Source organism: Leptonychotes weddellii, chromosome 2 (genome assembly GCF_054177405.1).
Source record: "Leptonychotes weddellii isolate Sample4059 chromosome 2, ASM5417740v2, whole genome shotgun sequence".
Lineage (NCBI taxonomy): Eukaryota > Metazoa > Chordata > Mammalia > Carnivora > Phocidae > Leptonychotes > Leptonychotes weddellii.
Genome location: NC_138370.1, coordinates 33,031,026 through 33,055,699, shown reverse-complemented (window position 1 = coordinate 33,055,699; position 24,674 = coordinate 33,031,026). Strand labels below are relative to the sequence as shown.

The window sequence follows — 24,674 nt, the reverse complement described above, 5'->3', positions numbered from 1 at the left end:
AAAAGATTGATTGATTTATTTTAGAGACTGAGAACGTGTGTGTATGTTGGTGGACACAGAGGGAGAGGGAGTCTTAAGCAGACTCCACACTGAGCACAGAGCCACCAAGTTGGGGGGGGGGGGACACACATCTTGGTTTTGTCTCAGGTCGTGTCTCAGGACGCTAGATCACAACCTGAGACAAAACCAAGAGTCAGATGCCCAACTGACTGTGCCAGCCAGGAGCCCCATAAGATAATTTTTTAAAAACAAGTTAGTATCAGCTATAAAATATTCCATGAGATGGAGGTACCCTAATTTAAACACTTGCTTCCCAATGGATGCACACTGTTGTCATATTTCTATTAATATAAAATAGTTTGGAGGTGCCTAGCTGGCTCAGTCGGAAGAGCACGTGATTCTTGATCTTGGGGTTGTGAATTCAAGCCCCACACTGCATCTAGTAGAGATTAACTTAAATAAACTTTAAAAAAGTTATATAAAATAGTTTGATAAACACTGTTGTGCCCAATCTTCGTCTGATTTTCTAAATAATTCCTTGGGCTAGATTCACAGAATTAAAAATCATTTGGTCATAGGTTTTAATTTTAAAAATATTCCTGATTATAATTACAAACCTGTAATTACAGAAAAATTGACAAATAGAGAAAAGAGCACAGAACATCCAACCATTTGGAGATGGTTAACATTTTGTCATTTTCACTCATCTTAATTTCTCTTTTTAAAAGAAATGGGATTATATTGCTCATGTGCTCTGTTTCCCTAATAAGCCTTACACATATTGTTATATATTTTCCAAAAATATACTTTAATGTTACCTAATATGCCAATATATTATTCTACTGTAATTTATTTATCTGTGCCCCAATTGCTGGGCAGTTAGATTATTTCTAATGTTTCAGTACTAGAAAATAATGCTGAAATAAACAATCTTGAGGCAATATAGCATAATGGTTCTGGGTGTGGGCTCTGAACTCAGACTGCTTAAACCTGAGTTCTAACTCTGCCACTACTTCTTGTGTGAACTTGAGGTTACTCACATTGTCTATGCTTCAGTTTCCCCTTTTATAAAATGGGGACAATAACAGCATATACCTCAAAATATCACAATTACTCATTTTTTAAAATTTTGGTAAAATATATAGAACATAAAATTTGCCATTTTAACAATTTTAAGTCTACATTTTAGTAGCATTAATTATAATTGTGGTGAATTTTAAATGAGTTAACAGACATAATGTGTTTAATAAGTACCAACACTGTCTAGCACACAGTAGGTTCAAGATAAATGTCTGCTATCACGATTACTACTATGTATCTCTGTATTTCAGATCTCCTTAGGATAAATTCCTAAAAACAGAATTACAGGATCAATTATAGTAAGGCAGAACTGTTAGTGGCCCCTTATTCTTTTTCCTATTTTTGCTTAGTAACAGACTCCTCATATTTTGGCTGGCTTTGTGACTACCTGGAATAAAGACCACATTTCCCATGGTTTCCCTGTGTGGCTATGTGAGTAATATCTGGCTAACATAAATGAGAATTGCTGAAAGTTTATTTACAGGAAGTGGATAACTCTTCCTTCAGTCCTTCCTGATGGCTGGAAATGGAACGTGGTAGCTGGAACTTGAGAAGCCACAGCTGAACCACTAAGTAGGAAACATGTATTAAGGATGGCAGACAATAAGAAACAAGAAAGCTGGGTCCCTGATGACTATAGAGCAGAATCCAGGACCACTTAAGAGCAAAATAACTTCTATCTTGCTTGAGAGATCATCATTTTGATATTTTAACACTCATGACCTAATATCTCATATGATATAAAGAGTATAATATTTTTAAAAAGATGCACCAGTTTATCTTCCTACCATCAGAGCTGACTGCTAAACTGATGTCTTTTAAAAGCTTTGTGTTTTTGGAAGGTCCTGTGTAGTAAGGAATTTGGCTGGCCTTTGTCCTGTTATTGGCAAGCAGCCTCTCAATCTCTGGAATTTCCTTACCGATAAGATTATCTTTGTTATTTGTGGGCCCCTAGGTAGTTTAGGCTAAAAAGTTGGATAACTGAAATTGGGGGCTGGCCATGCCAGCAAAACCAGCCATGTATCAGCCTGGGTCTTTGAGTCACTTGAAAATCAGCCTGACTTCTGCGGGGGAGGAGAGCTGGAAACTGCGTTCAACCCCATGGTCACTGGATACAATCAATCATACCTACATAATGAAACCCCAGTAAAAACTTTGGACATGAAAACTTAGGTGAGCCTCCCTTGATGGCAGTACTTTAGAATTGCCACACAGTAAGGTGCTGGGAGTGTGACAGGTCTTAATTCCATGGAGAGGGAACAACAGAAACTTTGCATCTGGGACCTCCTAGACCTCACTGTATTAATTTTTGGGGTGGGGGGACTTGGTTCTGGTTTGTATTCTTTCTCTATAGTGATACTGTCATCATTCCTGGGTTCTGTGAATCAGAACCCTGAGGGGGTAGTGGGAACTCCTGGATTTACAGTCAGATGGTCAGATTTTTGAAAAACACAACTTTACTTAATTTGCACTTAGCATTTTTCATGTTGTCTGTTGTATTTTTTTCTGTCAGTTGCACGTTCAAGTCCTATATTGTTCTCTAGTACCCGTTTGTTCCACTTTTATGATTAAAAACATTCTCACATCCTGAGATCAACTGGTTATTAATCTACATTTTATTTTTACTTTTATAATTTTATGTTTCACATTTGATGGAGTTCAAGACGTGCTACCCTGAAGTACGGCTCCTTGGCATATTGAATACTTCAAGCTGAAGGAATTGGAGAAATAGCAGGTACAGAAAGCAGGTCAGAAAAGCCTCATGTGAGAGGTGCCCTCCCTATACTCAAAGGAAAGAAGAATCCTTATCTCCGAAGACACAGGGATTCTGAAAGGACTCTGAATCAACAGGACTTGCTGTTTCCCCCAGGTTACTACCCTTAACTCAAACCCTTATTTGCCCTATCACATTTTTCCATGATTCTCCACTCTTCATCAAACCTAGCACCAAAGCACTCAGGTTTAAACGCTTCTTTGAAAAACTAAATAAAAAATAAACACTTCTTTGGTCTTCATTTCCTTAAGAAGGTCTCAATGTTATGTAAAACTTACATTAAATACATTTGTATCCTTTTTCTTGTTAATCTGTCCTTTGACACAGAGGTCTCAGTTGAGAACTTGAATGGGTAAAAGAAAAAGATAATTTTTCCTCCCCTACAGTTTTGATATATTCAACTAGAAATAGCTTTGGGTATGGTTGGAGTTGAAGACCCACTTTCTGCCAAACAAGAAACCAATAACTAAGTGTGAGGTAGACTGCTGGTTTAAGATATATATTTATAATGGCTTTAGGAATTAGTCTACTATTTCTAGTTCATTGGGACATTTTTAAAAATTAGGAGTAGTTACTGAATATCTATACCAATAGACAAATGTTTAAGATTTAAATACAAATGAGAAATTTAAATGTTTTTGTAATAAAAACGAGACAAGCTATTATTTAATAAAAACGAGGCAAGCTATTATCGTAAGTACAAAGAAAAAAATTCTCAAAAAATGAGGAGAATCTCTTTTTAAAATTTCTACATCTACTATTTAAGTTCCAGTTTGCTCCTTCAATTTCTCACAAACAGTAAGCATAAAGCTCCAACATACCTCCTGAATGGCTGTCATGACAACATGCTGAACAGATTCCTCCATCATCATAATGGCTTGGATGTACTCTGAAAACAAGAACAATCTGGAATGTCACTGTTCAAGTTAAAGATACTCAAGGAGTAAAGGCTCACACTTCATGAATTCTGTGTTTTCATTCTTTCCAGGAATTCTTCATATGCATCACAGGTAAAGTCCGAAAATCACAGTTTTTCTCTTTCCTTAAGATAAACCCCTGGACCACCACCATCACCATTACTTACAAAGTTGAGGCTACAGCTAAAGGTCAGAGGAATACAAGCTCTTAGGAATGTAAAGACAATGAAATGGTAAAGCCTAAAGCCAGGACGGAAAGAACTCCTTATTACTATTCCTAAAATTTAAAAATTATCTGTCTTTCACATTATACTTTGTTATAGGTTAAAAAAAACTCTGATGTCTGTGCTTTATTCTTGTGTGACATCAAAGCATTGCATCATGTACAATTCCTACCTTAATACTTTCTACTACAGAATAGAAAAATCTTAATAAACCTGAGAGCTGCTTAGGACAAAGAATTAAGACAGAGTTAAGATAGAAAGTGACACCATAATTAAACAAATATTGCATAACCCTGGGCTTTAAAATACATCACTAATAACCTAAAGTACCAACTTCATCAATCTTACTTACCCTCACCACTACCAAAAAAGAGGATCTCTTAGCTGTCAGTAGGAAAAGATAATTTGTCTTCTAAAAAAGCCCTAGAAGTAGTTTTCCTTATTTGCAAATCCAACAATGAATGGAAAAGTGGCATTAAACAAAACAAAAAAAAAATCAACAGGCCAGCTGGGTTCTAACAAATATGGTAAATACGTTTTAATAGGAAACATTTAGAAGAGTAAAATAATTAGGGAATTTTAGCCTCAACCTGCCTCTCTCCCCTTACATCCAAAAAAACCTCTCCACACATACACCAGAAACTTGTCTCAGCACTTCAAGTATTACATGATGGAGTCTTACTATGAAATTGTTTAAGTGATCTTTTGGTAAGAGACCCATGTATTTGAATGCCAAGCTGTATAATGCTTTGTGTGATGGATAACTCATTAAAAAAAAAACAACAACCCAAGTATTTTGGCAGCACTACTAAGTTAGGACATTCTGGCTGTTAATGCCAAAGCTTTTCATTAATCAAAAACATACTTTTAAGCAAGTGTTGTTCTAAGGATACTTGTACCCAATCAAATGTGTGGCGACACATACAAATATACACAACATACTTAAATCACAGGCATTTCTTAGGACAACATTAAGAATGTATCAGAACCACTATTTGGAAAAAAAAGCCCTTTATTCTGAGCTCAATTTTTTGTTCTGTTTTGTTAACAAGGAGCATCCTGTAAGTCTTGGAATACAAAAGAATGCTTTTAGATATTCTGCTCAGAGGTACCAAACACAGAATCCCAAGGCTCTGGAGAAAATGGCACAGCTAGGATGACTAAACAGCCCTCAAAATAAAAGACTGTGAACATGGGAAAGAAAAAGCAGTGGCACTGATAACGGGGAAGGAAAATTTAATGACAGCCTACTGGAAGTGAAGAAAAGAACAGTGGGAACAGGGAGGTTAGGAAGTTAAGTTAGGTGTGAGAGGGGAAGCGTTAGTTAAGAAGCGGTGTTGCCACGTCAAGGCCCTTCCCCGCGAACACCGTAAAATGCTACATGATAAAATGATGATGGTAACTATGTTAATGTACAATCTTTGAAAAGCAAAACAAAACAAAAACCCTACAAATCTTTAGTGTCCAAAATACAAGTATATATGATTATTGGGTGCAGATCTATGAGGAAGTGCTGGAGAATGAGGTATGCTAGGTCAGCGAGATTATCTTGAAAACTTAGTTTTCAGGGCCAGAATTTACAGATTAGTATAAACAGTATGATGTTTAAACATGGAGACACGGGTTGTTGTCCTTGCCTAGCCTTTCACAAACCAGAAATCCTGGGCAAGTCATAGAATACTTAGTTTTCCTAATGTGTAAAAAGTATTTTTTGTTCTGTTAGTACCTAGTAGAGTACTGGGCAGAAAAGAGACACTCAGTAATTATTATCAGTGTGTCTTCTACTAATCTTTGCTTTTTCAATTTTAGCACCATTTATTTCCCCCAATTTGAGAAGTCAGATGGCCAAGATAAATGTATGCTAGGTCAATGTTCTGAGCAATTGCTCCTTACTTCTGGTAATTGAATAACTCATCTAAACATAAAGTTTTTTTTATTTGTATAGTGCTTTATGGATTCCAAAGCAAATACACATACACAATTTCATTTACTCCTCATGATCACCAGGTTTTGCATCCTCTTTCTGTAGATGAGGAAACAGGCTGAGTGCCTAATCCAATGTCCATCAGGTAGCAAATGGAAGATCCACTTTAATAAGCCTCATGCTATACATCATAAATGTGCAGTGGCAAGTAATACTGAACTCAAATTCATTTACTTTGATTCTTAGTTCTCAACTATGTTTCTGAAAACAGAGAATGCCCTCTGGATAAATATGATGTTAAAAATCCCATTCAAAGTTTTCATCATCTATATACAATTTCAGGGGAGAAACGGAATCTAGGTGTTACAAGAGAAACTTGGTCTGTGTGAGAAGCTGGATATATATTATGATTGTCTGCTTTTCCACAGGACTATGGATATAGGTAACATCTTTGTGTTCTATTTCCACCCTGCGGTAAATCCAATTAGCCAACTCTTAACAGCTATATGCTTCCAAGAGTTGCTGATCTCTTAACAGAATAAACACGTAAGAGGTCATTATCTGAATTCAGTGAGCTATATTAATTAAATTTTCATACACCTTTTAAAATCAAAGCATCTACTTAGAGATTTAATCTGTCTTGAATCTTATTTATACCAATCTTCTAATCTTTGATAAAAAACGTTTAGATATTTTAGTAATATACAAAACTCACAAATGTAGAAAATTCTCTATTTTAATTCTTGAGTTGAACTAAATAAACTAAAACTTACTATAAGAGCATGCATGCTAAATCTAAAAGGAATAGGGACAAAGAGAAATAAATACATTGTTAGAAAAAACTCTCAGATCACAGACCAAACACTAGTCATAGCTTCAAGAAAACAATGTTGACCATTATCAAACTTGTCACAAGAACACTTAAAACGTCTATAGACAAGTCAAATAAAAATCTATTTTGCGTCACCGGGGATGAGGTACAAGGAGTAAGAAAAAAACATTTGGGCTTAAAAAAAAAAAATCCATCTTCTATGAAGGTCATCTAATATAATAGTAAAATACCGTGTCATCATTGTTTAGAGTAGTAGTCCCTGTCTACCTTTCTTCTCTTTCATCGCCCTTCATCCCTTCCTCACTATTCTCTAATTATACGTGTGGTTTTTTTAAATCTCTCAAAGGTAACCTAAGTCTTCCTGACATTCAGTTCCTACTATTCAGATTACTCTTAGTCCATCCTCCTCCACATCTTTGCTTACATAACTTCCCTGGCCCACGCCTGGACTGGCCCCCCATTACACTTTACCTTCACAGCACTCATCACCTCTCAGCTCACACAGTTGTGTGTGGCATTGCTTCCTGCCCTCCCCTCCACTCACCTAACAGTTCCACAAGGGCAGGTGCCGTGTCTGTTCTGTCTGGCACGGTGCTCCTAGCCCCGGCATAACGCATGAGTTCAGTAAATTTTGTGAAATAAATCCTTCATACTTGCAATCTAAAGTAGCCAATTCTAAGTTCCCAGAGCTGAATTGATCCAGTTTAACCTTCTCATTATTACTGATATTAATTTAGCTGGACCTTTTCCAATTAACAGTAAATTTCACCACACTCAGTGTAGTTAAAAATAATCCAAAGAATTATGTAGTTTTGCTTAAAGAGAAAGAATATTATTACACTCAAATTTTTCTAAATTGCAAAGCTCTTATGCTTGCAAACAAAGTACCAGTAAAATTATAGAAAATGGCATTGTTTGGGGCACCTGGGGGGCTCATTTGGTAGAGCACACAACTCTTGAGCTCTCAGAGTCACGAGTTTGAGTCCCATGTTGGGTTGTGGAGCCTACTTAGGGAAAAAAAAGAAAATGGCCTTGTTTGAGGGTGGCCTTATGAAGATGTTATTGTTTGTACTGGTGATTTATATATAATATATACAATATGTATTACTTTCCTTAATTATTTTAAATGCATACACTAACATCACATAAATTACCTTGCTTCTGTTCACAGTTCACAGCACAGCCTAAGATGAGTTGAAGCATCCTTCCGAGCTCTGCTGCATCAGAATGTTCTCCAATAAGATTCACATCAGGAAGGGTAAAGTCATTAATTTGCTGTCCTAAAATCTGAATGGGGACAAAAGGATTAGAATTGCATTTACATTTTATGTCCAAATAAAATATTTGATACAGATTAGTTTGTCAGCACCAGAAACTCATTGCTAAGGACAGAGCTGTTATGTCAGGTTCACTCCCAATTTCTATTTTTACCTCCCATACCTAAATTATAACAACCTCTATCACCACAACTTAGACCCCAAAACTGAATACTCTGATCCCTTCACCACCCCTAGAAAGACAAATTCTCTGAAGTTGAAAGTAGAGACAGAGAGGTTCTGAACAAGGGGGCATCAGAAAGAGGGGAGATTAAATATAGGTTCATGCCCCAACAGTAAGATTCCCCCCAAACATGTTCACTCCATTTGACTCCAAAATGCTGAGAGCCAAACACCTATATCAGGAAGGAGAATGGAGAATTCCTTTACGGGGAAATTGGCCCCAAATGAAATGAAATATGTGCAGACAAATGGGCAGGTCCCTAATAACCATACACTGAAAAAAGAAAATTCTAAAAGCAAAGAAGCAGGATGAATATGGCTTGCATGTTACGGGTGAACAGGGTAAGGAGGTCATGCAGTGTCTGGTGGCTTATGGTAATAGGTATGAATCTGATTCTCAATACAATAGGAAACCATAAAGACTGATAAAAGTGCATAATCAGACTTATATTTTTTAAAAACCATCCTGGCTTTAGAGTGAAGAATAAGAATAGACTAGAGGGGCAAGGGTAAAATCAGGGTTCCCAGTCAGAATACTCTAGAAATCTAAAAAAGAGCTAATGATGGCTTGGTATAAAGTAGAGACAGAAAAAGCTATATATTAACTAGTAGGTCTTATGATGATATCAAAAGAAGGAAGGACTATAGGATTATTTATAGGTTTTGGGCTTGAGTAATAGGGTGGACAGCAGGATCACTTACTGAGTTATGAAGATAAATGATCTAAGTATAGATGCAGGTATAAATGCAGGTAAACTTGTGGGGAAAAACAGTAAGAAAATAATATAGGCTTCCAGGCTATGTTGTGTCCATTTGATATCTATGATCATGAAATTTAAAGTAAAACTAGTTCCACTGCCTGATTTTTTTTCCCCCAAGCTATTCCTTGACTGTTCTGATGCAGCCTGAGAGGATAAAATGAGTTAATCTAGGGATGGGGGTTTGTCAAGGAATAAAACTAAAGTAAGCAAGGGAGTGGACTATAATAATAACCTGGATTCTAAACCACCTTCACAAGGGGATAAAAGGAGAGTTAATAGATGACAGAAAAGAAAGTATAACATAAATAATCATCTACAAACCATCCATATTATAGTGAAAAAGAGCATTTACCTAGTAACTACCTAATAGATAGTTGTTTGAACCAACATCCTAAAAACTATACAATGGAAGATAAATGATTATTAATTTTGAGGTAAATTTTCCTTTACTTGAAACTACTGTAAAATATTATAAAATTAAATTATCCTATAGTAATACTTCTAAGCAGAGTGAGAAAAAGTCCTTACCTCATGATTATAATCCAGGATTCCCTTTAAAATTTTCTTTAAATTGCTTATCTGTTTAGAGAGAGATAAAACAACTGGGTAAAAGGCAAGCACAGATCAAATAATATAATCCAACATAAAAAATTTCTGGGGACGCCTGGATGGCTCAGTCAGTTAAGCATCTGCCTTTGGCTCAGGTCATGATCTCAGGGTCCTAGGATCGAGCCCAGCATCATTGGGCTCCCGGCTCAGTGGGGAGCCTGCTTTTCTTCCTCTCTCTCTCTCCCTCTGCCCACCCCCCTTGTGCTTGCTCACTCTCTCTGAAATAAAATCTTAAAAAAAAAATTTCTGAACCAAAAATATAAAAAATAAAATTCAACAGTACATGTGAATTACCACAATCATCAAAAAAGGACTATCAATGGCTTAATTTGTGATCTCAAGAGATTTATAAAAAAAATTGTTTCCAATCATGTTAAATTTTCAATGTTATGATTACACTGACAAAAATTGGGTTACTCTTAAAGTAACTTAAGTATAATGTCTCCAAATTCTCTCCACTGTCAGAAAAGACTGTTGTTTCTTTAGTTGAGCACCAAAGTAAGTATTTAGGAGCATAAGGTTAAAAAATTACTATTAGATCTTGAAATGCTAGTTAACAGTCAGCATTGCAAGATACGTGGGGTATAAGAAGCATCCTGGGGCGCCTGGGTGCCTCAGTTGGTTGGGCATCCAACTCTTGATCTTAGCTCAGGTCTCGATCTGAGTCATGGGTTCGGGCCCCACCTTGGGCTCCATGCTGGGCAGGCAGCCTACTTAGAAAAAGCATCCAAGAAGCAAGGAGAGGGACCAACATGTTTCCTCTCACTCAGCCATTCCAAAGCAAGAGTTCACTGGCCTATATGTTATCTGAGTGAAATGACAGGTAGAATCACCTAAACTATTTAAGCTATTATTTTCTTCCTTTTTCTTTTTTGACCCAATTCATACAGTTAAATTTGTGTTAAGTTAAAATATGTACACAATATGATTCTGTTGACCATCTACCTAGCTGTTCCTACTCAATGTTAGTAGCTGAAGATGTCCTAGGACAGAAGACAGCAGAAGCTGTGACTATCAAGTAAAAGTGGCTTAATCATAGCAGTGTGATCCAGTGCAATCAGACATATTACTTTTAAGGGAAAAATTAAACTGATAACTTTTTTTTTTAAGATATATATACACACACATATATTTTGAGAGAGAAAAACAGCATAAGCATTGGGGTGCGGGGGGCGGAGGCAGCGGAAAAGGAGAGAAGCAGACTCCCCACTGAGCACAGAGCCCGATGTGGGGCTCAATCTCATGACCCTGAGATCATGACCTGAGCTGAAACCAACAGTCAGATGCTCAACTGAATGAGCCACCGAGGTGCCCCGAAAACTTATTTAAAGAAAACATCTCATAAAGAAAACACGTTTATACTTCCAGAAAAATTTGGAGACATGGAAAATATATAATACATTTTATTTCTTTTATCCTAGAATGTTCATTTTATTCATATTTTAACATTTGAAATTAAAATGTCTCAAAAATCAATGTGTTCATTTAAAATGGTAGTTTACTTCCTACTGAAAAGAACTATCTTATAATCAATGGTATCTTAAAATTGAAGAAATATGGGGCGCCTGGGTGGCTCAGTTGGTTAAGCGGCTGCCTTCGGCTCAGGTCATGATCCTGGGGTCCTGGGATCGAGCCCCACATCTGGCTCCCTGCTCAGCAGAGAGCCTGCCTCTCCCTCTGCCTGCCACTCTGCCTACTTGTGCTCTCTCTTTCTCTGTCAAATAAATAAATAAAATCTTTAAAAAAAAAAATAAAATAAATAAATAAATAAAATTGAAGAAATATAACAGGATAAAATATGGAGAACAGGAATGCAAATCAGAACTGACATTTCCAGTTCTGAATATTAAGAATATGATAAAGTTCTCCCCCTTCTCTATATTACTGTCTCTGTCACACTCATGACACTGAAGACTGTGCGTTTTACATGTGTGTTGTATGCATGGAAGGTGGGGTATATACCTTTCTCTTTGGTCAAGACAGCAAGCAAACACAAATTGATTAGTAGCATTATTTTAAATATCCAGAATTGCTTTACACATGTTAAAACATTAAAAAGTAATCATTTAGGTGTGCCTGTGTGGCTTAGTCAGTTGAGTGAATGACTCCTGATTTCAGCTCAGGTCATGAACTCAGGGTTGTGAGATCGAATCCCACATTGGGCTCTGCACTGGGTGTGGAGCCTGCTTAGGATTCTCTCTTTCCTTCCGCCCCTCCCTACCTTGCTCTTTCTCTATTTAAAAAAAAAAAAAAAGAAAGAAAATATATATAATCACACACACACACACACACACACACAGAGTATATACATATATAATGTGTTATATATGTATAAATCATTTGTCTATTCTTGAAAGTTTAGAAATTAAAATAGTAGCTTAAACCAGTGTCCATTCACTCTATTAGTAAACAAAAGGAATTAAATTTTGGCAGACCCAATATTTAAGCAATCAATGACTATTTTTCATCAAATATGTGTTTTATGGAAGAAATATAAAGACAAACCAAGCTTAACATACCTCAAGTCCAGGAACTACACATGCTTACTCATTTGCATTTCTGAGTCTCTACCCCTCTGTATCAAAGAGAAATGGTTCTAGAGCTTTCCAAACTGGCAGTCATAATCATCACTGGGTCATAAAAATCAATTTAGTGTAACAAAATTATAGAGATGGAGAACAAATTAGTGGTTTCCAGGGAATAGAGTGAAGAGTGTGTGGTGTGGATGTGGTCATAAAGGCAGCATCGTGGAGTCTTGCGAGATGGAACAACTCTGTGTCTTCATTGTGGTGAGCATTATAGGAAACTACATTATCACTAGAGCTACACATAACTGTACATACAAAAACACAAAAGGGCATATGTACAACTGGTGAAAACTGAGTGAACTGGCTTGTACCAATGTCAGTTCCTTAGTTTTGATATTGTATTATAGTTATGCAAGATGTAACCACTGGGAAAACTGGGTGAAAGGTACACAGAACTCTGTACATTTTTTTGCAACCCCCTGTGAATCTAGAATTATTTCAAAACATAAAGTTAAAATAATTTAGCGGGTTGCAACTAATACTTTTTAAAACCAAAACATCAGTGTCTAGAATAAGGGGAAAAACTTGTTCAACTATGTATGCACATACGTTTAGCTGGATAGGAGGCTGCGATGTAAACACTATTTCTAATTGTGGGTTTTGGCTTTCTCAAAGAAGCTTGAGAAATACTGGAACTTAAGGCTACCAGGAAAAGAAATGAAAATACTTCATTCTTAGTGTTCTGGGCTCAGTTAACAATGACCAGTATGTCCTCATTATTAATAACAAGACTAGCAACTAACACTACATATGTGCACTATCCTAAGGACATTATATATACTAACTCATTTATTTCTGTGAGGTAGATCCTATTACAATCCTCATTTTACAAATGGGGAATTGAGATACAGAATGATTAGAAGACTTTCCCAGACAGTGGATGGTAGAATTGTGATATGAACACAGGCACTTTGGCTCTAGAGTCCATGCCCGCGGCCACTGTGTTTCACTGACCTACACTATATATGTATCTTTGTGAGCAACTTCAGGTTACCTCCAATCTTCAATTCTGGATTATTTCACTACAGGCAATCTAGGTTTCTAAAGCTCACTGAACACATCAGATGAAAGTTCAACAAATATATACACACAACTAAAAGACTATTTAACAGATGGGAAAATAAAAAGAAAATACCTTTAGCCTCCAATTATCTCCTACTTCGGTTTTGATTCTGTTTAGCCAATTTTCATCAAAATATACAGGATCTCTGCAGATAAGAAAAAGCTAGCATATTAATCATGCAGCTATCAAGCTTAAAAAAAAAGAAAACTGAAACTTATCCCATAACATCACTTAACTGCAACATAAACATATATTTACCACATATTCGCCACTAAATAACTCATTGTGGAGACTGGATGCAATTATAGATTTTTCTAAAATCAACCTATTATCAGTGTATCATAAAACATATATTATCAAAAACAAACTAAAAAATGAAAAATGATAACATACAGTTGACATATTTTTAAAAACAAATTATAGATGAATAAGCTATCCTGAAATTAACATAATTTTTAGATATAGTAATATCTAAAACCAGTCAAATTTGAGACACAATTTTAAACAGACAAATGTATCAAGAAAAAGGTTAACATAAGCCTTTCACTTAATATTTCAATAATTTCTGTCACCTAATACTTTGAAAGTCACCAATAATGCTATTAAAATTTCAATTTCTGGGATGCTGATGGTTCAGTCAGTTAAATGTCTGCCTTCAGCTCAGGTCATGATCCCAGGGTTCTGGGATGGAGTCCCAAGTCCAGGGCTCCATGGGGAGCCTGTTTCTCCCTCTCCTGCTCGCCCCTGCTTGTGCTGTCAAATAAATAAAATCTTTAAAAATTTTTTCAATTTATTTTTTTTAAAGATTTATTTTAGAAAGAGAGAGTGTAAATGCGTGGGGGGTGGGGGTAGAGCAGAGGGAGAGTCTTAAGCAGACTCCAACAGGGGACTTGATTTCACAACCCTGAGATCATGACCTGAGCCAAAACCAAGAGTCAGATGCTTAAGTGACTAAGCCAACCAGGTGACCCAAAATTTCAATTTATTTAAATATAGAGTGAAAATAAATAAATATTATAGACTGAGAACCTATTTTCTCACATGTAATACCAAGCATTAGACAAGTTGGACACTGTTTGCAAAATGTTTAAAATCTAAGTTAACACTGGTGTGGACAAACTGAAACACCTATGAATATACCTATACTTATTTTTCTTAGGAAAACCTCCCCAAACTACTATAAATAGAAAGAAAAAAATTGTTTTTTTAGCCCAGCATGATCCTCATTTAAAAATTTTTGAAACCAATGCTCTAAGACGTTAAATTATTTATTCAAGGGGCGCCTGGGTGGCTCAGTCATTAAGCGTCTGCCTTCGGCTCAGGTCATGGTCCCAGGGTCCTGGGATGGAGCCCCACACTGGGCTCCCTTCTCAGCGGGGAGTCTGCTTCTCCCTCTCCCACTCGCCCTGCTTGTGTTTCCTTTCTCACTGTGTCTCTATCAAATAAATAAATAAAATCTTTTTAAAAAAATTATTCAAGACCACAGACTGAACACCTGTTTGTCCTGCTTTAGCAAGTGCTAAGTCCAGAGATCTTTCCACAACGCCACAACTGTCTCCATTCATCCCCAAAACATAATGGCAATGAGAGGAATGTTAGGAAATAAAAAAAAAAAAAACTACATTTCAACTTAAACTGTCACTCAAACTGATACAATCAGCACTAAATTTTGTTCATATCTTTAAATGAAGTAACATGCTTATAACTTTTAATGTTATTGTTTAAAAAAATGTATTTAGGTATGAAATTTATGAAAAAAGTTACAACTAAGTCACCTCTAAAAATCTATTTTTATTTTTTATTTTTTTAATTATTTTTATTATTTCATAATCATTGTTGGAGCCTGTATCATATAGCTTTTAAAAATAGCTTTATTGAGATATAATTCATATACCATGACTCATCCATTTAAAGTATACAATGCAATGGGTTTTAGTACATTCACAGAGTTGTATGACCATAACCATTATCTAAATATAGTGTTAGGACATTTCCATCTTCCCAAAAAGAAACCTTTATCTATTACCCATCACTGTCCATTTCCCTCTCTCTCTCCAGCCCCTGGGAATTACTCATCGCCTTTCTGTCTCCATGGGTTTGCCTATTCTGGACATTTCATATAAATGAAATCATACGCTTGGTGGTCTTTTCTGTCTGGCTTCTTTCATTTAGGATGGTTTTAGGATTCATTCATATTGTAGTATGTATTACCACTTCATTTCTTTTTATGACTCAACAACATTCCATTAATGGGTATAATAAATTGTGGTTATCCATGCATCAGCTGATGTGTATTTGGGTTGTTTTTACTTTTTAGCTATTATGAATAATGATGCTTTGAACATTTGACCAGTTCGGTGTGGACATGTTTCTTGTGGGTATATGCCCAGGAGTGGAACTGGTGGGTCCCATAGTAACTGTGTGTTTAACATTTGAAGCAAGGCCAAACTGTTTTCCAAAGTAGTTACACCACTTTACATTCCCACCAGCAATGTATGTTGGTTCCAATTTCTCCACGCACTTGTTATTTTCTGTCCTTTTAATTACAGTCATCCTAGTGGATGTGAATTGGTATGTCACTATGGTTTTGATTTATATTTCCTTGATGACTAATCATGCTGAGTATTGGCCATTTGTATATTCTCTTTGGAGAAAAGTCTATTCAGTCTTTTCCTATTTAAAAATTGGGTTGTCCTTTTATTATTGAGTTCTAAGAGTTGCTTTTGGGGGTTGGGTTTCCCCTGCTTAGTATTCAAGAAAAAAGCCCCTTCTCAGACATAAAACACGTAAATAATTTGTCACATTCCGTGAGTTGTCCTTTCACTTTCCAGGAGTTTTATAGTTTTAGTTCTTATACTTAGGTCTATGATTCATTTGTGTATGGTGTAAGAGAGGGGTCTAAGTTCATTCTTCTGCATGTGGATATTCACACCCATTTTATTTTTAAGCTTAATCTAGCTTTTTTAGAAGTTCAAAAGAATAAAAATTAAGTAAAAGAAACTAATTTGAGCAACTTTTTTTTTTTTTTTAAGATTTTATTTATTTGACAGAGAGAGACACAGCGAGAGAGGGAACACAAGCAGGGGGAGTAGGAGAGGGAGAAGCAGGCTTCCCAAGGAGCAGGGAGCCCGATGCGTGGCTCGATCCTAGGACCCTGGGACCATGACCTGACCCAAAGGCAGACGCTTAACAACTGAGCTACCCAGGCGCCCTTTAATTTCAGTGATCTTGTACAAAATAAAGGGAAACTTATTGGAAGATCACTGAGGTAGGTTATGGTATTGAAGGATAACTGGGCCTCACAAAGTACTAGAATAAAGACCCGGAAAGCTGTTAAGAACCCAGACAGTACTCTCCTTCTGACTTTCGTCTTTGTTTCTGCCCATCTATATCATTCTCTCTGCAGACTGACTTTTTTCTGTTTCTCCATATACAAGGCTGAAGATAGCTGCAGACACGTTCCAAGTCTTCAACATTTTAGTTCAAACAGTTTAGAGACCAGCCATCATTCAGTCCCAATTCTAAGTTCCCGGATCATTCTAAATAGTCCAGCTAGAGTCTGTTTTTCATCCCTAATCCAATTTATATGTGACCAAAAGGATAGAGGGCTTGCAAGTAGGTCACACACAACTTTAGGGGGAAGAATGACCACACCTGGCAGGATAAGGGTGAATTTTCAGAGAAACTGACTTATAAAATGGGAAGACCACCCCAGAAAGTGTCCTTTTTCCTTAAAACCTCTTGTAAAAATAGATAACGCAAAGAAAAGCAACAATTGAGTGAATTCTACTAAAATACTAAAGAACCATTATAAATAAATAATTCAGAAATCAGAATATATTCAATATTTTTTGACACTTGAATAATCTAAAAAGCATAATCATTGCCAATCAAGTGTTAGTCTTTCCAACCAAAAAAGACACATAAGGCCGGCAATCTGAGTTTGGTGCTACGTGGCTGGTGATTATTACTCAAAGCCAAAGGCACTGAACTTACTAGCTGAGTGGCAATTCAGGGTCACACAACTAAAAGATACTTAAACTTCACCTGCAAGCTCATAAACTTATAAAAAAGAATGCTTTAAATTGTCTAAGAAGGTGCGCCTGGGTGGCTCAGTCGTTAAAGGTCTGCCTTTGGCTCAGGTCGTGGTCCTTGGTCCTGGGATCGAGCCCTGCATCGGGCTCCCTGCTCAGCCGGAAGCCTGCTTCTCCCTCTCCCACTCCCCCTGCTTGTGTTCGTTCTCTCGCTGTCTCTAACAAATAAATAAAATCTTAAAAAAATAAATAAATAAATAAAGTGCCTGGCTGTTTCAGTCAGTAGAGCGTGTGACTCTTGATATGTTGGGGGCAGAGTTCACTTTCAAATTAATTTTTAAAATGTCTAAGAAATTATATACTCCAAAAACTCCTGAGATACTTAATTTACAATTTAGAGCAATACTTATAAGTAAAAGAACTCAGAAATATCTGAATATTGCAAATCAAACACTATGATACAGCTTGCTTATTCCTTAAAAGATCACCAAATCAAAATCTCAGAATCATGTCTGAGCTAGGGAGGGAAGACAACAAAAACCGCTGCTAAGCACCAATAATAATATACTAGGCACTGAATCAGGTACTTTACATTCACAATGACATTGCAAGGGAGGTATTATTATTCCTGTTACCATTAAGGAGTATCAGACTCTGAAATCAAGTAATTTTCCCAAGTTCAATCAGATAATTAAGTGGCAGAGTTGGCAGTATAATCATTTTTGTTAAAACAGATCAGTAAAGTTCAACACAAAACTGATTTGAGCCAACAACACTAAGGTCCTGTGGCTCAGTATCTCCTTCATGCTGAAGCAACTAGGTCACAAGAAGAGAGGGACCAACATGGTTCATGACACTCTATGTTCATTAAGGGCAGGTATCTCTTCTCATTCACTCATTCCCAGTACCTCATGTCTGACACATAGCAGGTTCTCAATAAATATCTGCAGACTGAAATACATTTAGAAAGTGACAGTACTTTTAAGCTATCCATAAACTTCCAATCTACTACTTGGGCAGAACACAGCAAGAACAGTAGTCTTATAGTCTTCTTACATCCAGTGTGACTTTTCCCAGTAATAAACTTTGATTCAGTATGTAGGCATCTAACCATAACTCTGTTTCTATAAGTAGTTCACAATTTCAGCTATGTTTTCTAAGTACCCCCTAATTAATGCTCTCAGGCTATAACAAACAATATAAAGGCAATTTTCTCCAAAATCTTAATAGACCATAGTTCTGCACAGACATGTAAATAACAACTGATAATCTTACTGGCGTGTTCTTCATGAGTAAGAAGCTATATTTAGCTTCTTACTATGTCCTGACTCTTGCTAAGAAAAACAAAAAGAACCCATGAAACATACAAAATCATTTCCTTAGATTTTTCCAGTAACACATCTATCTGACTATAACTTATGAACTGGTCCTAGTTTAAGTTAAAAAAAAAAAAGCCCATTAACTTTAATCCATAACATAATTCCAGAAATATATTATCTGCCTGCACTTAATTACCTTCACAAAAATAAACACATTAAGTTTCATTTGTACTGCTAAAATTATTTAATAATTAATAATATTCTTATTGAACTCAGCCAAATTAAGATGGGTCCAAAACCAACACTGTATTTTGACTCCATCTCTTAATATGGCATTTTTATTAGCAAACCTGAGTACTTTTTAGGCATGTTGATTTCTTAGGTCTGTTTTCTAATTGTCTTTTAATTACCCAAACAATCATTTTGGTCCCCTGCCATTAAATGTGTATTCAAGAGTTAGCTATAATAATTTTCACATCCATAATGACAACAAAAATATAGCAAATTATGCTTAGCCCCTATTATGTCAAATTAAGCCATAAAGGCACATAAAGGATAGGCGTTAAGCTAAGAATCAGCAACTCAGGGTACTAAAAAAAGAAAGTATCCATTTAAGCAGCTTTCCACCAACGTCCACAGCTTGACCTTCATTCTCTCTCTGCTGGTCTCATCTATCTTCTTTTTCCCTCTTTCTTAAACTCTAAAAGCTAAGACTAATGGCACTTAGAGGTATAACTTACTACTTCTGCTCTTAGCCTTTCAATCAATATGTGGTTGTGGTATAATAAAAAACGTATTTGGTCTTCGTCCCTGGTTCCTGAGCTCCTAAAACCCTTAGCATTTCCTGGTTCCTGGCACTGAGCTCCTAAAACCCTTAGCATTTCCTAAGTGACAGGAGTGTCCTTTGTAATTTATAATGAGTCTTTCTGACCATAACTGAGTTTATGCTAATGAGGTGATTCATTGTGGATGAATCTAGATAGCTTCAGGATGGAGGCTGGTTCCAAAGGAACAAACCACACGACTAGAGGACTGGAACTTTCAGCCCCACTTCGACCTCCAGAAAGGGGCTTGAGGTTGAGTTCATAATTTCAATCACATCTACGGAATGAAACCCCAAATAAAAATCCTAAACAACACGGTTCAGGGAGTTCCTAAGCTGGTGAACACATTGATATGCTGGGAGGGTAGCATGCCTGGAGAGAGCATGGAAGCTGTGAGCTCTGCGCTGCCCGCAGCCCCATACCTTGCACTATGCATCTCTTTCCTTTGACTATTCCTGGATTATATTCTTCATAATAAAACTATAATTGTAAGTATAAAGCTTTCCTGAGTTTTGTGTCATTCTTGAAAATTACTAAAAGGGCTGAGGGTGGAGAGGAGTTCATAGGAACTCCTGAATTTGTAGTTGGCCAGGAAGAAGTGTGGCTGAGCTGAGAATTGCACATCCACCTGGCATCTGAAGTTGGGGCAGTTTTATGGGACTGAGGCCTTAACTTGTGGAGTCTGCACTAACTCAGAAGTTAGCGTCAGAACCGAACTGTAGGACATCCAGCTGGTATTGGGGAAATTGTTGATGGAAAATGAGAGAGTGGTGGTGAACTATTCTTGGAGACAAAAGATAAAAGATGATAAAAGCTGCTTTCTTTTAATTTCAAAGTCAAAATAAGTCCATATTCATTCATTCAACAAACAAGGTACCAGAATGGTAACAAGTAGTCCAGATCACTTAGGATATACTATTGTGAGTACTTTGGCTTTTACCCTGAGTGAAATGGAGTAACAATGTAGAGTTCTAGGCAGAAAATCTTACTAAAAAATCACTCTGGCTGCTGGGTTCACATTAGACTGTGGGCAGGCTAGTACAGAAACACCCTCATCAGGAAATTATTTTTTAAATAAATTTTATGTATTTATTGACAGAGAGAGAGAGGAAACACAAGCAAGGGGAGTGTGAGAGGGAGAAGCAGGCTTCCTGCTGAGCAAGGAGCCCAGATGTGTGGCTGGATCCCAGGATCAGGGGATCATGACCTTAGCAGAAGGCAAGGCAGACACTTAACGGCTGAGCCACCCAGGTATACCCTCATCAGGAAACTATTAACATGATAAAGGCAAGAGACGATGGCGGCCAATGTTGTAGCAGGAAAAATAACAATTCTTATTATAAAAGTTTTCCAGGGGGCGCCTGGGTGGCTCAGTCGTTAAGCGTCTGTTTGGCTCAGGTCATGATCCCAGGGTTTGGTTACTGCCTGTTTCTCATCTCTTTAGGCTCTTTAGTTTAGAATAGTCTACCCCCTTTCTTTTTTCTCATGGCATTGGCTTGCTGAGGAGACTAGGTCTATTGTCCTTTAAAACAGCTCACTTTCTGGATTTGCCTGATTGTTTCGTCATGATTTAGTGTAATTTGTTCCTCTAGCCTCTGTGCTTTTCTGTAAACTGGAAGTCAGAGCTAAAGGCTAGATTTAAATATACTTTATAGATATATTTTAAAAGCATAGTTATCAGGATTTCCTGGAAGATTCTATGTGGGATGGGGAAAAAAAAGAAAGGTTTAATGGTTTGAGCAACTAGAAGGAAATGCCAACAACTGAAACGAGAAGATTTTTGACTGAGTGGGTTTTAGGTAGAAGACAGAGTTTAGTTTTAGATATGACAACTCTGAGAGGTCTTTTAGACTCAAATGGAGACACTGAATAGACAATGAGGTTAAGTCTGGAGGTCAAGGCAAAGATTCATGCTGGAGATACAAAACTGAGTCATTAGGATATGGATGATGTTTAAATCCATGAGACCAGATGAAGTCATCAACTAAGTGAATGCAAACAGAAAAGAGTAGCAAGGCCTGAGTCCTTAAGCACTCCTCCGTTAGGAAGTAGAATAGAAGAGGAAAAATGAGCGAAGGAAATACAGATCATCAAGTAAGACAGGAGAAAAACCCAGAGGCTAACAGTATCTTGGAAACCAAATTTTTAAAAGTGTTACAGGAGGTTAAGTCCTTTGAATGCTGCTGCCATGTCTGGATAAGGACTGAGACTGGGCCATTAGAATCAGCACTATGTAGATAATTGGTGGTCCTAACAAGCACAGTTTTAATAAAATGGTGGGGAAAAAAAAAAAATCCCTGACTGAAAAGTGGATTTAAAAGACCCGGAAGTGGGGTGCCTGGGTGGCTCAGTCGTCAAGCGTCTGCCTTCGGCTCAGGTCATGGTCCTAGGGTCCTGGGATGGAGCCCCACATTGGGCTCCCTGCTCCGCGGTAAACCTGCTTCTCCTCCCACTCCCCCTGCTTGTGTTCCCTCTCTCGCTGTGTCTCTGTCAAATAAATAAATAAAATCTTAAAAAAAATTAAATAAAAGAGCTGGAAGATAGGAATACAAAACAGCTGGGTACAGACTATTCTTTAAAGAAGTTTAAAAAAAAAGAAGTTTTTGCCACAAAGGGGAGGAGAAATGGAATGACAAAAGTGAGATCAGGAGTATTTTTAAGATTTTATTTATCTATTTGTCAGAGAGAGAGCGAGCAAGCACGCACGCATGTGTGCAAGCACAAGCAGGGGGAGCAGCAGGCTCCCCACGGATCAAGGAGCCAGATGCAGGACTTGATCCCAGGACCCTGGGATCATGACCTGAGCCAAAGGCAGACGCTTAACCAGTTGAGTCACCCAGGCATCCCTGAGACCAGAAGTATTTTTTTTTTTAAAGATTTTATTTATTTATTTGAGAGAGAGAGAATGAGAGACAGAGAGCTCGAGACGGAAGAGGGTCAGAGGGAGAAGCAGACCCCCTGCTGAGCAGGGAGCCCGATGTGGGACTCGATCCCGGGACTCCAGGATCATGACCTGAGCCGAAGGCAGTCGCTTAACCAACTGAGCCACCCAGGTGCCCCAGAAGTATTTTTAAAGAGAAAAGAAGTAACCATTTGCTTGCATGCTAGTGAATATGATACAGCAGATAAGGGAAAAGTGATGATTTAGGAAAGAAGCGCAAATTGGTAAAGTGATGATCCTAAGTAGGTAATAGGCAATGGGATGCAATATACAAAGTGCAAGTACTAACTTTAAGATAGAAACCTTCCCCTATAGCTCTTTGTATCATAACAGGTAGCAAGACAAAGTCAAACTAATGCTGCCAGGTGGGTACATGTAGTCATGGAATTCTATGGAAATTGTTTTATTTGTTTCAATTTCCTCAGACGTAGGATGTATCTACCTTGTAAGGTACTGGAGGTTTGAAGAGAGAAAAATGTGAGAGAGTCATCTGGAAGAGTGGGGGAATGAAAACACTAGGGAAACACAGTATGACTGTGAGATTCCATAAGGTAACACTTGCAGTTTTGTGGTGAGAAATTTAAAATGAGATCCATCAGCATGTCTGCATTTTTTTTTCCAGCTGGATTCAACTGCATAGGTAAGAAGCAAAACTGGTAGGACATTAGATTTAACCAGAGTTGTGGTTTTGCAAAACAAATACAATATGAGAGGGGCAGGGGAGCTAAAAGTATACGCAGGGGAGTAATTATGATTGACCATGGAGTTTCAGCTAAATAAGAGGAAAGAAAGAACAGTGAAGGTGGACAGTTTTAAGATCACACTGGCACTAGAGAATTAAAGAATTATTGGAGACTTGATACCAGAGGAAGGGAGATGGAAAGACAGGAAACAATAATCAGACAGTGGTAATGAGAAAGCTGAGATTATGGGGGATTACACATTATCAGTAATTATAAGGTATAGGGTATGATCATGGGAAGGAGTGCCTGAAATATAGTAGAAGACAAGATCAATGGAGAGAAGTTCAAGAAACTGGTAGGGAGGGGCGCCTGGGTGGCTCAGTCATTAAACGTCTACCTTCGACTCAGGTCATGATCCCAGGGTCCTGGGATCGAGCCCCAGGTCAGGGCTCCCTGCTCCGTGGGAAGCCTGCTTCTCCCACTCCCACTCCCCCTGCTTGTGTTCCCTCTCTCGCTGTGTCTCTCTCTGTCAAATAAATAAAATCTTAAAAAAAAAGAAAGAAAGAAAGAAAGAAACTCGTAAGGAAGGATATGAAGGATCATCCAGGTATACATCCAAATCACCAAGAATGTAGGTAAGAGTATTTTGGGAAGAGCTGACGGTGTGCCAGGATTCAATATTGTTGAGAAACAAGATGGAATGACAACAACGATGAAGGGTAGTGGATGATGTCATAAAGTTCAAAACTAGAGTTTTAAGGAAGATGAAGGAGAATGGTCTGGAAGCAGCACTAAGGAGTACCACCTTAGTACCTCTGGGCTAAGTGGTACTTGAACACTGTGGGAGAAAAAATAGCCATCACTTGAGAAGCCTGCAGAAGTAGTGTCAGGGGAGAACCAGGTCTCTTTCAGAGTCTAAGTTGGATCAGGCAAAGTGCTGACTATTCTTTGGCACAAGTACTGCAGGTTAACCAAGCTTAAGAGCATAAACAGCCAATTCAAATTCTTGCTATGTCATATAAAACATCCTGTGCTCTCTGAAGTGGACTCTGCTTTATTTTTTTTACCAATATTAATTTTCTTCGAACCAAAAAGTTGAAAATAGAAAGCTCATTTAACAATCACAGTTCCCAGGGCGCCTGGGTAGCTCAGTCAGTTAAGCGTCTGCCTTTGGCTCAGGTCATGATCCTAGGGTCCTGGGATCAAGCCCTGCATCAGGCTCTCTGCTCAGAGGGGGTGGGGAACCTGCATCTCCCTCTGCCTGCTGCTCTGCCTACTCTTTCTTTCTGTCAAATAAATGAATAAAATCTTTAAAAACAAAACAAAACAACAATCAGTTCCTTCAAGACTTAAGGGAAAAAAAGTTTTCATTTTGTATTTGTTAATGTACAGATGTAAAAGGACAGAGTACTTCTTAATGTTTCTGGTGACTGATCTATAGTAAAAATTAAACAAGAATCTAATCATCTATGGATGATGTCTGTCTGGTCACTAAGCAAATCAACATAATCAAAAGTCCTGAAAATATGGGAAAGGAATCTTTTTAATAAATTGTACAAAAAAAGAAAAAAAAATCAATCCTTATATATAAAAACTAAAAAT

At 37.4% G+C, this 24,674-nt stretch overlaps 1 protein-coding gene across 4 annotated transcripts in view; it reads right to left on the bottom strand.

Moving 5' to 3' along the window:
• Nucleotides 1-24,674, bottom strand: part of HOOK3 (hook microtubule tethering protein 3) — a 107,943-nt gene that overhangs the window by 67,423 nt on the left and 15,846 nt on the right. For all 4 annotated transcript variants that reach the window (XM_081809604.1, XM_081809593.1, XM_006735350.3 and 1 more), the window contains exons 3-6: nucleotides 13,344-13,416; nucleotides 9,540-9,590; nucleotides 7,906-8,038; nucleotides 3,676-3,743 (exon numbers count right to left, since the gene is read on the bottom strand). In XM_081809604.1, the coding sequence (XP_081665730.1) occupies nucleotides 3,676-3,743; nucleotides 7,906-8,038; nucleotides 9,540-9,590; nucleotides 13,344-13,416 (325 nt within the window). The remainder of the gene's footprint in view (nucleotides 1-3,675; nucleotides 3,744-7,905; nucleotides 8,039-9,539; nucleotides 9,591-13,343; nucleotides 13,417-24,674) is intronic.